Consider the following 14,023-nt stretch of genomic DNA (forward strand, 5'->3'; position numbering starts at 1 on the left):
AAAAATCCATTTTCTTAATAAATCCATGGAAAAAACATCAAACAAAGCTAGGATCAATACAGATATATCCTTAAACTTAAAAACTCACTAAATGTATTTATATTTATGAGCTTAATTTTGCTCAGGGGTGTAGTCTAATGTATTGTAGTGGGTACACGGTACTGTGGGTATTTACATTTTTTTTGAGGGGGGGGTGCATATCATAGTGGGGGGTCTTGGAAGTTTTGAGCATCACACTTTTATGCACCAGTTTACGGTGGATAAACCTTTATTTAGCCTATGTGAAGAAGAAAAACCACCGATGACAATTCAAAATATATCAAATATGTAATGGAAAGTATGTTGTTGCGTGTCATTGGGAATTTTTAAGTGGCTATATGGAAATCCTGGAGCTTTCTTAGTGAATATACTGCATATACCTGCTATCATGTAGACTACACCACTGGTTTTGCACCACTTGTTTTTTGGGTCTATTTTGGAACAGTTTTATTGTATTGTAAAGGCATCAGAAATTCAGCTTTTTTTTTTTTTTTTTTTTAAATTAAGATACCTCAAAATCCTGTGAGAAGCTCTCATCTGCAAAGAGTATGTTCTCTGCTGCGATAGATTAGATAGAGGTCAATAAAGATATTAAACCCACCTCGTTGCACATAATTTATTCCTATTATTCCCTGTAATCACGCGTTTCAGTCACCCACCAGTGTGTCTTTTATCGGATTGGAGAGTTTGTTTACTTCCAGTAAATGAGCCAAACTATGTTGACCGACAGATCAATATGATTAACACTGCATAATTTCACAATTGCAAAACTTCTGGAGGAAGACCAATTTGATTCTCAGTTAAAATTCTACCTCTGAGGCTTAACTGTACAGCACAGGTGGAGGAAAGCCAACTCTGGAGGCCCCAGTATGAAAAGGGATTTCTAGTACTGGGGGACTTGTATAAGAGGTGTACTTACTTTGACATATTGAAGAATGGTCTCTAATGACTTTTGGAGGTATCAACAACACCTTTTTAAAAACAGATATTTTGCTCAGATCCACCACTTTCCATTTTAATGTCTTCAGCATTTACATTATATATTCCATGAATAAATATTCTGGATTACTATCACACACACACACACACACACACACACACACACACACACACACACACACACACACACACACACACACACACACACACACACACACACACACACACACACACACACACACACACACACACACACACACACACACACACACACACACACACACACACACACACACACACACACACACACACACACACACACACACACACACACACACACACACACACACACACACACACACACACACACACACACACACACACACACACACACACACACACACACAGTGTGTGTATGTGCACACATTTTGTTCCCACAAAAATCATTCACATCAGCCCATGAACAATGTTACACTGCCACACATGACACAGCAAGCCCTTCATAACATTTTCATTTATAGTTTCTACTTGGCTCATGGAAACGAGACTGAGTTCAAATGAGACAGCCGATTTAATTACTTTATTAACAAATTCTTTAATAATAATTAAAAGAAAAACATCAATACAAAGACAAACATGGAAAATGAAAGGGTATTTTTCTTTACTGTGTTTTACACATTTCCTCTTGCCCACTTGGAGATTTAGGCCACAAATCCTCCTTGCGGTCTGCACTCAGACCTGTAAAACACAAGACATTTATAAGAAAACAGTACTCAAGTTAGCCTAATAAAACTCTTACCGGTCTTTGCGAGGCCCATAAATGTATTACACCCACCCAGTGGCAGATGTGAGTCAAATTAGTTTTTACATGATTTGTTCTTATTAATGTGCAAATAACAAAAAAAGCAGTCTATGTTTCAGTCACCCACCACTGTGTCTTTTATCTGACTGAAGTGTTCGTTGTTTACTTCCAGTAAATGAGCCAAACTATGTTAATATCAAGTCCAAGTGCCTCTGTTAGTAAACCCTCAGTGGTTCCCAAAACACACTGTGATATTGCAGCAGTAAACCCAGAGGTTCCCCAAACACACAGTGATATTACAGCAGTTACCATTCTTTTCATCTGGTGAGTCAGGAACATTGAAAACGCCTGGCAAGACAAACAGCTCAGGTCTTTATGACGTTAAGACTACTCGACAAACAGTAGCACAGGGAGGTGAAACTTAGGTGTAGCTTACCTGGAATGGTTCCAAGGCTGGAGTTATCGAAGAACTGCTTGGGACGGGTTCTGGATAGCACATCAGAGGCTCCACCAGCATCAAAGAATCTGCTTTTGGGGGATTCAAGCACATTTGGAGAGTCCAGCGGTTTCCTGGGAGAGTCCAGGACCCTCCTGGGAGTAACCAGAAACTTGGCGGGTGAACTTAGGGAGCTGGAAGGGTCTGAGGTCATGGGATTGCCCCTTTTGGTGGGAGTGCAGGGTGATGAAGGCTTGTCCACCTCACCCTTGCTCTTCACCTTCAGCTTGATGGCTCTGCCCTTCCACTTAGTGATTTCGGCCTGCTGACTGGACACCAAGCTGATGTGACAGGGGGACAGACATCAGAGATATTTATGCACACACACACAAAAAAAAAAAATAAAAAAAATAAAAAAAAAAATAAAATCACATGAGCTGTCCAAGCAGTTCCACTCTCAAACTGGTAATCTCACCTTTCCAGCTCAATGATTTTCATGTGAAGCATTTTGACTTCCTCCTCCAGTTTAGTCTTCTCCTGCAGAATGCTGGTCTTGATCCCCAAACCTCTGGGGTTGGTCAGTCTGGCATGAAGGTCCTCACCCTGCAGGACTGAATTTTCACATGACCACATCAGTGGTAATCTCCATTAAAAACCATGTTTCCACCCTTCAAATTGGTAACAAATTCACCACCACCCATCACCTGACACATGCTTTTGAATTAGTGTCAAGTTACTATAGGGTCCGGTTTTCCCCCCCGCAGTCACAAAATGATTTACGGCAGGTAGACGGCGCTACAGTCACACATTCTGACGGGTCACAGATTTTGAGGCTACAGTGGAAAAGCCTGTGTTAGCGTATCGAACCAAGTAAAGGGTACAGGAGATATCTTTATATAGGCTAGGCCTAATTGGATTTTAAACGTTATCTGTTGTCGTTATGGCTGACACTGGGGCAGGGCCATCAAAAAAAAAAAAAAAAAAAAAAAGGAAATTAAACGAAAAACAGCTAAAAGGGAAAGTGACAGATGGCGGGCGAAACCCTGAGTCAATCTTGGTTGGGTTTTTAACAGATAGACAATGACGTGATATTTAATGATTCAAAACCCACCCTGAATTGACCCTTAGGTATGTAATATATCTATTAAATAACTTTACAATGTTGTTTCTACTTATAATTTAGTCTCTATCTATCTAGTTTTCATATTCATTTAATTACGTGGACTTATTCAGATCGTTTGTGAGATTTAGAATTTTGAAAATTAAATTTACCACCTGAAGTTGGATGCTGCAGGCAAGTATAACTACATTTTTCACAAGACAGAAAAACACAGACACACTGCTGACTTACTTGACACCTCTCCTTGCTGCTGTGATCTTCTTAAGGTCTCTTTGAGCTTCCTCAGTGACTCTTCCTTTTCCTTCAACAGTGTGGTCATCCTCTGGATCCTGAGAAGGACAGACCTCTGGTCAGAACACTCATGGAATGAACAGAATTAACCCCTTAGTATTTTCTCCTGGTAGGGAGAAAGGACAGCTGATGTTCAGCTTATGACTTTAAAGTGGCAGATGTACAAAATATTACTGAACTGATCCACCACATCAACCATTTCCAACATTACAGGGAAGCCTCTTTTACAATCTGCCGACACGTTCTGAAAACAGCTAAGGAGAAGGTAACAACAGAAATCCTGAAATTAGAACAACCCACTAGGCTCAGTCAATAAATAAGACAAAAACAGAAAAAAAAAAACTAAGGGTCAGAACGCATTCCAAAGGACTCTTACTCTTCTTTGTGTTTATCAGATGCTGAACTCAACTCCACCTCCATTTTGAACAGTTTAGTCCGGAGCTTTTCCAGCTCAACAGCGCTGGGTGACGCATTTTTCTAAAACAGAAAATGAGCAAATATTATAAAGAGAAGTTGCTTAGTGTTGGCCAGTACAAAAACAAACACACAAATAAGCTAAGAGTATAATGTAAATGTATGAAAATCGGCCTCAGACTGTGCGATCAATTATAACAGGAGACAGCTTTTAGGTCTTACCTTTAGATGAACCTCAGACTCTCGCAGTTTGTTCCTGAGAGTTTGGATTGCCTGGTCTTTCTCCTCAACTTCTGCACGGCAGTCCTGCAGCTCGGTCTGCAGCAGCTGGGTAGCCTGCTTATGGTTGGACACCCTGTTGCTGGCTTTGATCTGAGCATCCTCCAGCTGCTCAGTTTGTACACGAAGAGCCTGAAAAACAGAAACACGTCGGTCACCATCTGTAAATAGACAAGTGTCGTGCCATTCTGAGAGGAGACTAGGGCTGCACAAGACACTTAAAGATTTTTTTCTATGTTAGTTCAAAGAAAATATCAGTAGAAAACTTTAAAAATGAAACTTTTATATTCAATTCAATGTTCAATTTGTTCAATAAAAGAACATTGGAAACCATTTCCTTTCATTTGTTTTAAATTCAACAAGCAATTTGTTGTATTTTAGCCAAATGGTGAAAGCAGCAGAACTGAGTTCACTTTAATATATAGGCCTATTTATTTGGCGCCCGGGTGGCTCGGTTGGCCCATTTGGAAGTGTTTGTTCTAGGTCTGCAACTAAAGATTATTTTAATAATCGATTAATCGGTCGATTATTTTTTTGATTAATCGGATAAAAAAACAAACAAAAGGCGAGTGAATAAAACAGTGTCTTTAGTCTTGCAAACTATACCACCCCTGCTTTATTACTGTTATTAACGAGCTAACGCTAGCTTGTCATGCTAGTCAGCTGGATAACGAGTAAACGGCAGCACCAGAAGAGCTACTGGAGGGACGGTACGTTCCTCACTTCAGAACGGAACAGAAGTAGGATAGTGTAGTGACTTTACCCTGCTGTTGAACTCCCTCCCTCCTCATCACGGACTCCAACATGTATACGTTTTAGGTGCTGACTCATCACCGTGGTGCGCCCCTGCCATGCCGTGTCGCTTTTGCTTATCTTGCAATTAACACGTTTCTGATTTATTTAGTGTGAAATGCTCCCACACCGTGGAGGACTTAGGTCGTACTGATTTCTCTGCCTCCGCCGAGTGTTTCAGAACAACGTTACGGGTCTCTCCAGTCTCTCTCCGTATTTCCTCTACCCCCGCTCTAACCCTAACCCACTGATTTGTACAATTGTATGTTGTCCCATGATAAGTCCCAAACCTTCAATGTGTTATCCTGCCTGTGGCTCTGTGCTCTAGTGAGTATCTCTGGCAGCAGGACAGCGTATGTAAGACTGAATCAAAATATACCACAGTGCGTGTTCATGATAATGAAGGAACAGGTCAATGATGCGAAAACTTAGAACATTACCTACCAATTCTGAAGGCTGGGTACTGAATTCAATACTTTTTAGGCACAGACTGAATTGCCTCTAAAAGTATCCAAAATCCCCTTGTCATTCAACACCCAATTTCAATACCTAAGGAGCAAATCTCATCAGAGTCAGTGAGCCAATATGCATGCAGCATACTTCTACCAAGATTTAATAATGCTGCTGATTGGCTGTCTAGCGTTAACACGTCGTAGAGGCAGGCAGGAAAAACTACATTACACGTAGTAGGAGCTGAAAAATAAAAAGATTTGTGCCGTAATGTAATTTCTGTTTGTTTTATAAAATTGCTATCAAAAAAAGTATAGTTTAGGAACGGGTATCGAAGTCAGGGTATTGGCATCACAATTATTTTTGAACGATACCCAGCCCTACTAATTCTTTGTAATAAAATATGTATCTGCCCATCACAACCTGCAAGAGAAGCACTAATTTAAGAGACTTAAGACAGGTCTCATCTTCTTGAGGTACAGCAATGGAATTCAGATCTGCTCAGAGCTTTGGATTTTTAAATGTTTTAGACACTTTTGCCCAGAAAGTGTTCAAGAACACTTACTACAAACATGATATTAATCAATGACACCGGTCATAAGCACAAATAAAAAATAAATAAAATAAAAACTGATTTGTTAGACATACTTTGACTTTTTCTTCAGTTTGCCGGAGCTGAAGCAGAAGTTGCTGGTTGTCCTTCAGCAGGGAGAGCTCTGTTTTCAGAGGTGCTCCCTCCAGCGCCTGCAGCAGAGTGGAACTCTTACTTCTCTCCTCTCCGAGTTGAGAATAAGCCTGATCCTCCAGCAGCTTCAGCTCTTCCTGCAGAGCATTGTGTTCATCGATGACGCCCTGCAGGAGTCACGTGGATAGTATGACATGATACATTTAAAAAAAAAAAAAAAAAAAAAAAAAAAGGATGAGCACTAAATCACTGCAATACATACACTGTGGGGGGGGGAACTAGTGCCTTAAGTTTTTAAAGCAATTCCAAATGATTATAGTGAAAACAACCAGGTTGAAACCAAGACTTCTTCCTACCTGCTAGAGCTGGGCGATTTGTTTCCTTAAAAAAATCTTTGATTTTTTTTTAATAAAAAACTTAAACTGTAAATATATTTCAAAAATATATATTTATTGTATTTAATTAAAGTACATCAACATAAACATAACTGCAAAGGCAAACCCTTTTTCTAAGTGAAAAGTCCCTGTGCAGTGTGCAACAAAGATTGTTAAACATCCAAATTATTTATACTGTATTTGGAAAAAAAAAAAAAATGATGAAAAATATGAATCGATTTGACCTACCAACTCTATTTTTAAATCAAATGGATTTTTTTCTCCCCAGCCCTACTACCTGCTAATGAAAACTGCTTCTGGAAATGGGCATGGCCATGAATCAATACTTTGACTTACTGAATGTGTAATGATCATAACTTAGACTTGATTCTGATCAGCTGGCAGGTTTCCATTCAATTGTAATAAATAGACAGTATAGCCGAACACCTTTTAAACTGGGTTTGACAAGAGGGGTACAGTCCCACTGTAGTAGCCACGGTCTAGGTTTTCATTCATAGTTCAGCATCCAACTGTGGCTGTTACACTGGGTGTATTCTCCACAGTAATTGTTTCATTCTTCTATTTACTTTGTGATATGAGTGACTGTTTCTGTTAAGTTTTGAGATATCCTGCTAGCTAACAAACAGGACCAAAAACATGTAACAACTAGGTAAGTGAATGTTGAACACTACCTGCAGAGTCAATCTCCTGTTGTGTGCCACTGCAGATGTGTGGTCCAGCTCACAGCTCAGGATGCTGTCCATCCTGCTGAAGCTGACTGGCTCGTTAGTAAGCACGGCCTGCAGCTGCTCCTTGAACCTCTTTCCGTCTCTGATCTCAGCTGACAGCTCACTGGGGTAAGTAGCCATGCTGGCCCAGAGCTTTTCCAAAATGCTGGACATTTTCTACGAAACCAAAAGATCATGTTACAGTACACTCATGTTTGACAAAATGGAAACATCCCAATCACAAAATCTAGACGTTACAGGTTTAAGAAACAACTTTAGTTAGTTTACAGCTCATTTTTATAATCTGAATAAATTCACTGGCAAAATGCCCCAAGTCCCATTTGGACTGGATTTATTTCAGTGGTGGAGGTGGGGTGATTTTAACGTCTTTTTTTGGTTGTAAATCAGCTGAAAAATTGGTTGTAAATCAGTCAAAAATAGTAATCTCAGAATGCGAATGAATGGACTCCATAGGAGGAAATATGAGGCTCTTTTTTCAACTACAAGGTCAATATTGTTTTTCACTAGTGACAAAGCAACAAATTATCCATGCATTTATATGGAACTAAGCTTTAGGAGCTTTCCATCTTTACTCTCCTCCCTCTAATATTTTTGACTGGCTCGATAGACGGCGACCGGAAGAACAGCTACAGTGAGTTGTTAAAACCTCTTCTTAAAAGTGGCGTTTCCGTCTTAAATATGCTTTTAAAAACGAAAGTTTGACTCTGGTACATTCACAAAAAGACCCTAGGTTGTATTTTGGTGAGAGTCAGGCTTTTAAGTCATCAGGACAGCAAGACCTATGTAAAAGCTAATCAAATGCTCTGTTGCAACTAGTTACAGGGATCATTATTCTGTTTTGAACATTGTTAGCCTACATTTGTTTATATTTTGGCAAATTGGCACCTTTAAAAAGTATGCTGAATAGCTATGAGCAGTTTCTGTTTGCAATGTACCCATGGAGGCACAGACAACTATCATGGGGTTACTTTGATACTGAACTTAAAAATGTGCTTTAACTCTCCTGTGCCTCCCAGAGACGCTTTTGGCTTTCTTCTAGCAACCATGTCAATTACAGAACATATCCTGTAACTTCACTATGGTTAAAAAGCCATTTGGAACGATGAGTTAAATTACAGAGGAACACCATGAAGATTTAAATCCCCACCTCCCCCTGTATTGTTAATCGCGTCTAAATAGGGAGACAACCTTTTTGAAAAGGTTGCGCAGCAGAGCTCACCTGCAGGTAGAGCTGCCTCTTGTCCAGCAGTTCAGTCAGTCTCTGGTCCCACAGTGTCTGGAAGTCCTCGTCTTTGACCGAGTAGCAGGGCGCCTGTGCTCTACACAACAGCACATCCTGCAGACGCCTCTCCTCAAACACAGCCAAGTCTTTCTTCACCAACTCCTCAAACAGTTTCCTGTAGCCCCGGGCTTGGGCCTGTAGGTGCAACTGGGGAAGCAGAGAGCAGGAGTTCCCAGGTTATCACCTGATCCAAACAGTAAGACCTTTATGGAATTTAGACCAAAAAAAGAAAATGTATATTTACCCTTATGTTTCTCCCACACTCCGCTGCCTGCTGCCGCACCTGGCACAGAGCGATGTAGGCTTTCTTGGTGGGTTCTGGTAGAGAGGTCAGAAAAGAGTGCTTCACGGCAGATTGTATTTCTACCGGGTCTGTGAAGTTAGACTTGGAACAAGTGTCTATAAAGTGCTGGAGTTTTCCGAAGGACTCCTGCAACGATACGAGTTCAGTGGGATCAGAGTTACATTGAACTTAAGATGTTAGAATGTCTTTGCTTTTTTTAGCTGCTGAGTACTAAAAATGAGTTGGTGACGTTACCTGAAGCTGCTCAGTAGAGTCCTGCAGTCGGGATGACACCGTCTCCTTGACTCCACTGGTGCTCTGATCCAAACTGCTCAACTGCTCTTTGAGTGCTGAGATGGTTGTGTTCGCTTCACTGAGCAACTGAAAGGTGAAGAGGAAAAAAACAAAAACCTCTAAAGTGATTCCATTTTATATAGATATGGCTCTTCTCCACCTCAAGCTATATCAATATTATCATCTGCCTTTTCAGACATCTCCGCAGAACCTCAAACTTGTTCTGAATGCTGAATGACACGTTTTTTTTTTTTTTTTTTTTTTTTTTTAATTCAAGAAACTAATACTAGCTTTTATCTTCCTCCCACACATACACACAATATGGAAATTTAAATTGTAAATATCTCAGAATTTAGTTAAAGAGCAGTCTGACTTTTAAATCTCATGTGGAAATACTAGGGGTGTTAAAATTAATCATTGCACATCCATGCATTGACATTCCATAATCGATGGCCTACTCATGTTACTTGTCGATTTTAGGGTCGCTGCTTTATTTGTTTTCGCCTTTTGTCTGCGGTGTTCAGACTTTGCTGCATTCAGGAAGTTTTTTTTTTTTTTTTTAAGAGCAGATAATAAAAAGGGGAGTAGATAGATAGATAGATATCTCTCTATCTCTATCTGACTGCTTGAGTTTGTTAATGCAAACCATGGAAAGCAACATATACAGTACCGGTCGGTTTGGACACACTTTCCCATTCAAGTGAATGAGAAAACGTGTCCAAACTTTTGACTGGTACTGTAATAATACTGAGGAGGTGACGCGTTGTGATATTGAATCGTTGACAGGATAATTGTAATTGAGTCGAAAGACTAGTGAAGATTCATACGCCTAGGAAATACTGGCACAGAATTAGGGCTGCAGGATGAGGAAAACATGCGATCGGCGATAACGCTGAATATTGCGATAACTATATTACTTGCAATAAATAAACATTAAGTGTACTCCATTCTGCAGCTTTCAGTATTCTGCTAAAATACAACAAATTGCTTATTGAATTTATAACAAATGAGAGATTTTGTTTTGTATTTTAATTTTGCTTTATTGTTTGATTCCTAAATCAAGGGAATTTAAAGCCAATGTTACAAACATGGCAACAAATAGAAAGTCAATTAGGTGCGTTTCCATTAAGTGGGTAAATAAGCAGTCTACCTGAGCACAGGGTTCCATTGTCAGGAAAAAAATTAAAACTGTTTGGTTGTCTAGCAGGTTCATTGTGTTTAAGCTCTTTCTATGGCTGGACCCAAAATATTTAACTTTTTGTTGGGTAAGTATTTGATTTTCCAATTTTTGGGATTTTTTATTTTTTTTTTCAACTGTAGAATAACAGAATCCTTTAATGAATGCCTTTAAATTACACCAAATTACAATTATAATTACATTCAACTTTTAAACTAGAAAGTCTCATTCCAATGAATAAATGAATGATTTGAATGAGTTGTGGACCTCTTTGAAGACAACTGGTGGTGACTGTATTTATGCTGTGTATTTTAAGCAGTTTGTATGTGCCTGGGAGGGACTGGCTGCGTTTTGTTCTGTGTTTAAAAAAAAACAACTAAAGACTCAAGTAGGACTGCTGACAAACCTGCTGGGAGGCGTCGGCATCAACAACCGCACGACTTTGTCTCTCCCTGAGCATTTCAAGCTGCTCCTCGAGCTGCTGCACCTGATGGCAAAATCACAAAGCAGTAACAGGTTATTCAAAACAGGAATCACAGCAAACACAAATGTAACTAAGCACGTGTACACCACTGGATGTTTGCTATATGTTTAAGTGATTAAGTTATGTCATGTTCTGAACTTTCCAGACTGTTGTAACTGGTCCATTATTTGCCTTTACCCACATTATCTCCACATATACTGATGATTATTTATCAAAAATCTCATTGTGTAAATATTTTGTGAAAGCACCAATAGTCAACACTACAATATCGTTTTATCGATAGAGGTATTTGGTCAAAAATATTGTGATATTTGATTTTCTCCATATCGCCTAGCCCGATCGCAAACCGTTTTTCAGTAAATTAATCTCTGTAAATTTTGTATGAAAATTGTGTCTTGTTCCCCCAACAACTTAATTACAAATGTATTCAATTATCATATCCATTTACTTTACAAAGAACATCTGAGGATTAACTAGATGTTGTTTGACAAAGCTTCCTTCTTGTTATTTTAAGGATAATCCCAGGTCATTAAAAATTCAGTTGTTTATTTTTTGCAGCCCTGCTTCCATGTAAACTGACTTGTGACTGTGATAGGAGGAAAGCCAATGAACCCGCCCAATGTACTTTTACTTGCCCCGGGACATGGCTTATGTCGAACGCTGACTATAAAAAGGTTTGGACCTACTCTTTGTTGCAGCGTGGCCTCTCGTTCACCTCTCTCAGCCTGCTGTTGCGAGTTCAAATGTTCCTGCTCGCGCAACTTCTCCTGGATGGCTGAGATCTGTAGTTGGAAGAGAACATAAATAAACTACTAATAAAGACTAAAAAAAAAAATTGACTAATTGACATAGAAGTGCTTTGAAGTAGCCATCTTATCCAAGTTACTGTTCCTGGATTAGCAATGACTCCATAGTTGTATAAATGTACCATCTCCATCCTGTCCTCCAGCTCTGCTTTGAGCCGATTCTTCTCCCGTCTCTGTCCCTCCAGTAACTCCTGCAGCTGATCTCTCTCCTCCCTGAGATATTTCACTTTGTACTGCAGCTTCTCCGTCTCCTTTGTGAAGGTCTGACAGTTGGCCTCCTCCTTAGAGAGCAGACTGTCTCTCTCTGCTTCAATACTCTCCAGTTTCTCAGTTAGAGTTCTCATCTGTGAGGAAGGGAGCAGTTGGAAGGAATGTTCAAGCGTCTGTTTAAACTCCAGCAGCTTTACACTGTTTCTTATCCGAATCTTCTTTTAAGACTATTGTTGTTGGGTGTACAAAAAAATAAATTAAAAAAAGTGTGCAGCCCTACAATGAATGCTATTTTATGGAAGTACTGGACACAAACCTCAGTCTGCATTGTTCCCATCCTGTCCTCCAGCTCTGCTCTGAGTTGATTCTTCTCCTGTCTCAGTCCCTCCAGTATCTCCTGCAGCTGATCTCTCTCCTCACAGAGAGATTTCACACTGCACAGCAGCTTCTCCATCTTCTCTGTGGAGGTCAGACAGTTGGCCTCCTTCTCAGAGAGCAGACTGTCTCTCTCTGCTTCAATGCTCTCCAGTTTCTCAGTTAGAGTCCTCATCTGTGAGGAAGGGAGCAGTTAGAAGGATCGCCTTGCTCTGAGAACAAGTTTCATAATAGAGAATTCCTGCTATCTATAACAGGGTTTCCACAGGTTTCACAAAGTCAAATTTAAATTTAATTAAAATTAAGACCTGTTTAAGACCATAATGAATGAAATTTAGGACCTATATCACGACAAAAAAAAAAAGAAAAGAAAAAAAAAGGTCAGATGTCAGAATCTGGAAACATTGTCTGAAACAATTCCCCGATTTCCTCATTGGCATTACAGGACTGGTGTCTAGATTGGCTGCAATACAAGTTGCATGTTGAGCTCATTTGTAGTTGTAATCAGCAAATTATTTGGACTAGCGACAGAAAGAACTACAACACCGGAGAACTAAAGAAAACACATTCTAAAGCACTGCAGGAATATTAAGAGGCAGCGCTACATTGACGTAGGAAAATTAAGACTTGGTGAAAATTATTTTAAGACCTAAAACACAATACGTCTGCAAATTAAAAACTTTTCAAGGCTAAATTAAATTTTAGACTCTCTAAGACCCCGTGCAAACCCTGTATTACAAAGTCAGGTATTAAGATACTTACCTGTTGATCTAAAGAGCATTCCTTCTCCTGACATAGTTTCTCCAGATCAGAGTTTATCTGCTTCTGTGCACACAGCTCCTCTTGGACTGATGCCAGAAGTTCTTGTGTTGTGGAAGCCTTGGAACAAAATGTTAACACCTTTAGTCAGTCAAATATACACATGTATCAAATTATAAATAAATGCACAACATGAATTATTCTCAAAACCCTCAAAGTACAAAGTTGTCAAAAATGTATGACTTAGCTAAGTTGGCCTGCCTTATAATATAACCGGTTGCCTCACCATATTCATATTCTGCTGTAGATAATTTTCCAGCTGGCTCTTCTGCTCAGTTACAGATTGTAGAGACATATTCAGCTGCGCTATCTGAAGAACAAAGAAGACATTTTTAACAGCACACAGGAAAGAAATGTATATGTAAATAAATACTGGAAATGATCAGTGAGTTTCCCCAGTAAGTCTGTTGCAACGACATGGTTATTTTGCTTAATTGTTTGATTCCTATAATCAATGGAATTTAAAATGTTACAAACATGGCAACAAATAGAAAGTCAATTAGGTGTGTTTCTATTATGTGGGTAAATAAGCTGAGCACAGGGTTCCAATGTCAGAAAAAATAAATAAATAAATAAATAAAACTTTGGCTGTCTAGCAGGTTCATTGTGTTTAAGCTCTTACAAGAACCTTGTTTATTGCTTTCTATGGCTGGACCCAAATATTCTACTTTTTCGGATATTTGTTTGTTGGGAAGGTATTTGGTTTTTTAATTTTTGGGATTTGGATATTCGTTTTTTTTTTTTTTTTTTACTATAGAATAACTGAATCCTTAAAAATGAATGCCTTGTTGTACTCCTTAAGAAAAGATGTAGCGTAGAGCCCTGTAGCGGAGTTGTTAGTGGAGCTACGCTTAATGACAGCATGGCAGGCTATAAACCTTTACAAATGGAGTCTTGGTTCAAAATGACCTAACTACATTACT

The 14,023-nt window shown here is 39.3% G+C and overlaps 1 protein-coding gene across 6 annotated transcripts in view; it reads right to left on the reverse strand.

Annotated features, from left to right (window-relative positions):
* Positions 1 to 1,543: 1,543 nt before the first annotated feature.
* Positions 1,544 to 14,023, reverse strand: part of cenpe (centromere protein E) — a 36,304-nt gene continuing 23,824 nt past the window's right edge. For 5 of the 6 annotated variants that reach the window (XM_028605133.1, XM_028605138.1, XM_028605139.1 and 2 more), the window contains 18 exons: positions 13,327 to 13,410; positions 13,044 to 13,160; positions 12,223 to 12,456; positions 11,819 to 12,040; positions 11,577 to 11,672; positions 10,813 to 10,893; positions 9,191 to 9,316; positions 8,897 to 9,082; positions 8,590 to 8,799; positions 7,314 to 7,526; positions 6,211 to 6,414; positions 4,264 to 4,452; positions 4,004 to 4,104; positions 3,568 to 3,665; positions 2,692 to 2,827; positions 2,217 to 2,557; positions 2,090 to 2,128; positions 1,544 to 1,716 (listed from right to left, as the gene is read on the reverse strand). In XM_028605133.1, the coding sequence (XP_028460934.1) occupies positions 1,640 to 1,716; positions 2,090 to 2,128; positions 2,217 to 2,557; positions 2,692 to 2,827; positions 3,568 to 3,665; positions 4,004 to 4,104; positions 4,264 to 4,452; positions 6,211 to 6,414; positions 7,314 to 7,526; positions 8,590 to 8,799; positions 8,897 to 9,082; positions 9,191 to 9,316; positions 10,813 to 10,893; positions 11,577 to 11,672; positions 11,819 to 12,040; positions 12,223 to 12,456; positions 13,044 to 13,160; positions 13,327 to 13,410 (2,754 nt within the window). In that variant the 3' untranslated portion in view covers positions 1,544 to 1,639. The remainder of the gene's footprint in view (positions 1,717 to 2,089; positions 2,129 to 2,216; positions 2,558 to 2,691; positions 2,828 to 3,567; positions 3,666 to 4,003; positions 4,105 to 4,263; positions 4,453 to 6,210; positions 6,415 to 7,313; positions 7,527 to 8,589; positions 8,800 to 8,896; positions 9,083 to 9,190; positions 9,317 to 10,812; positions 10,894 to 11,576; positions 11,673 to 11,818; positions 12,041 to 12,222; positions 12,457 to 13,043; positions 13,161 to 13,326; positions 13,411 to 14,023) is intronic. The other variant, XM_028605134.1, reaches the window with a different exon arrangement.

The sequence above is a fragment of the Perca flavescens genome, chromosome 18, assembly GCF_004354835.1.
Source record: "Perca flavescens isolate YP-PL-M2 chromosome 18, PFLA_1.0, whole genome shotgun sequence".
NCBI lineage: Eukaryota > Metazoa > Chordata > Actinopteri > Perciformes > Percidae > Perca > Perca flavescens.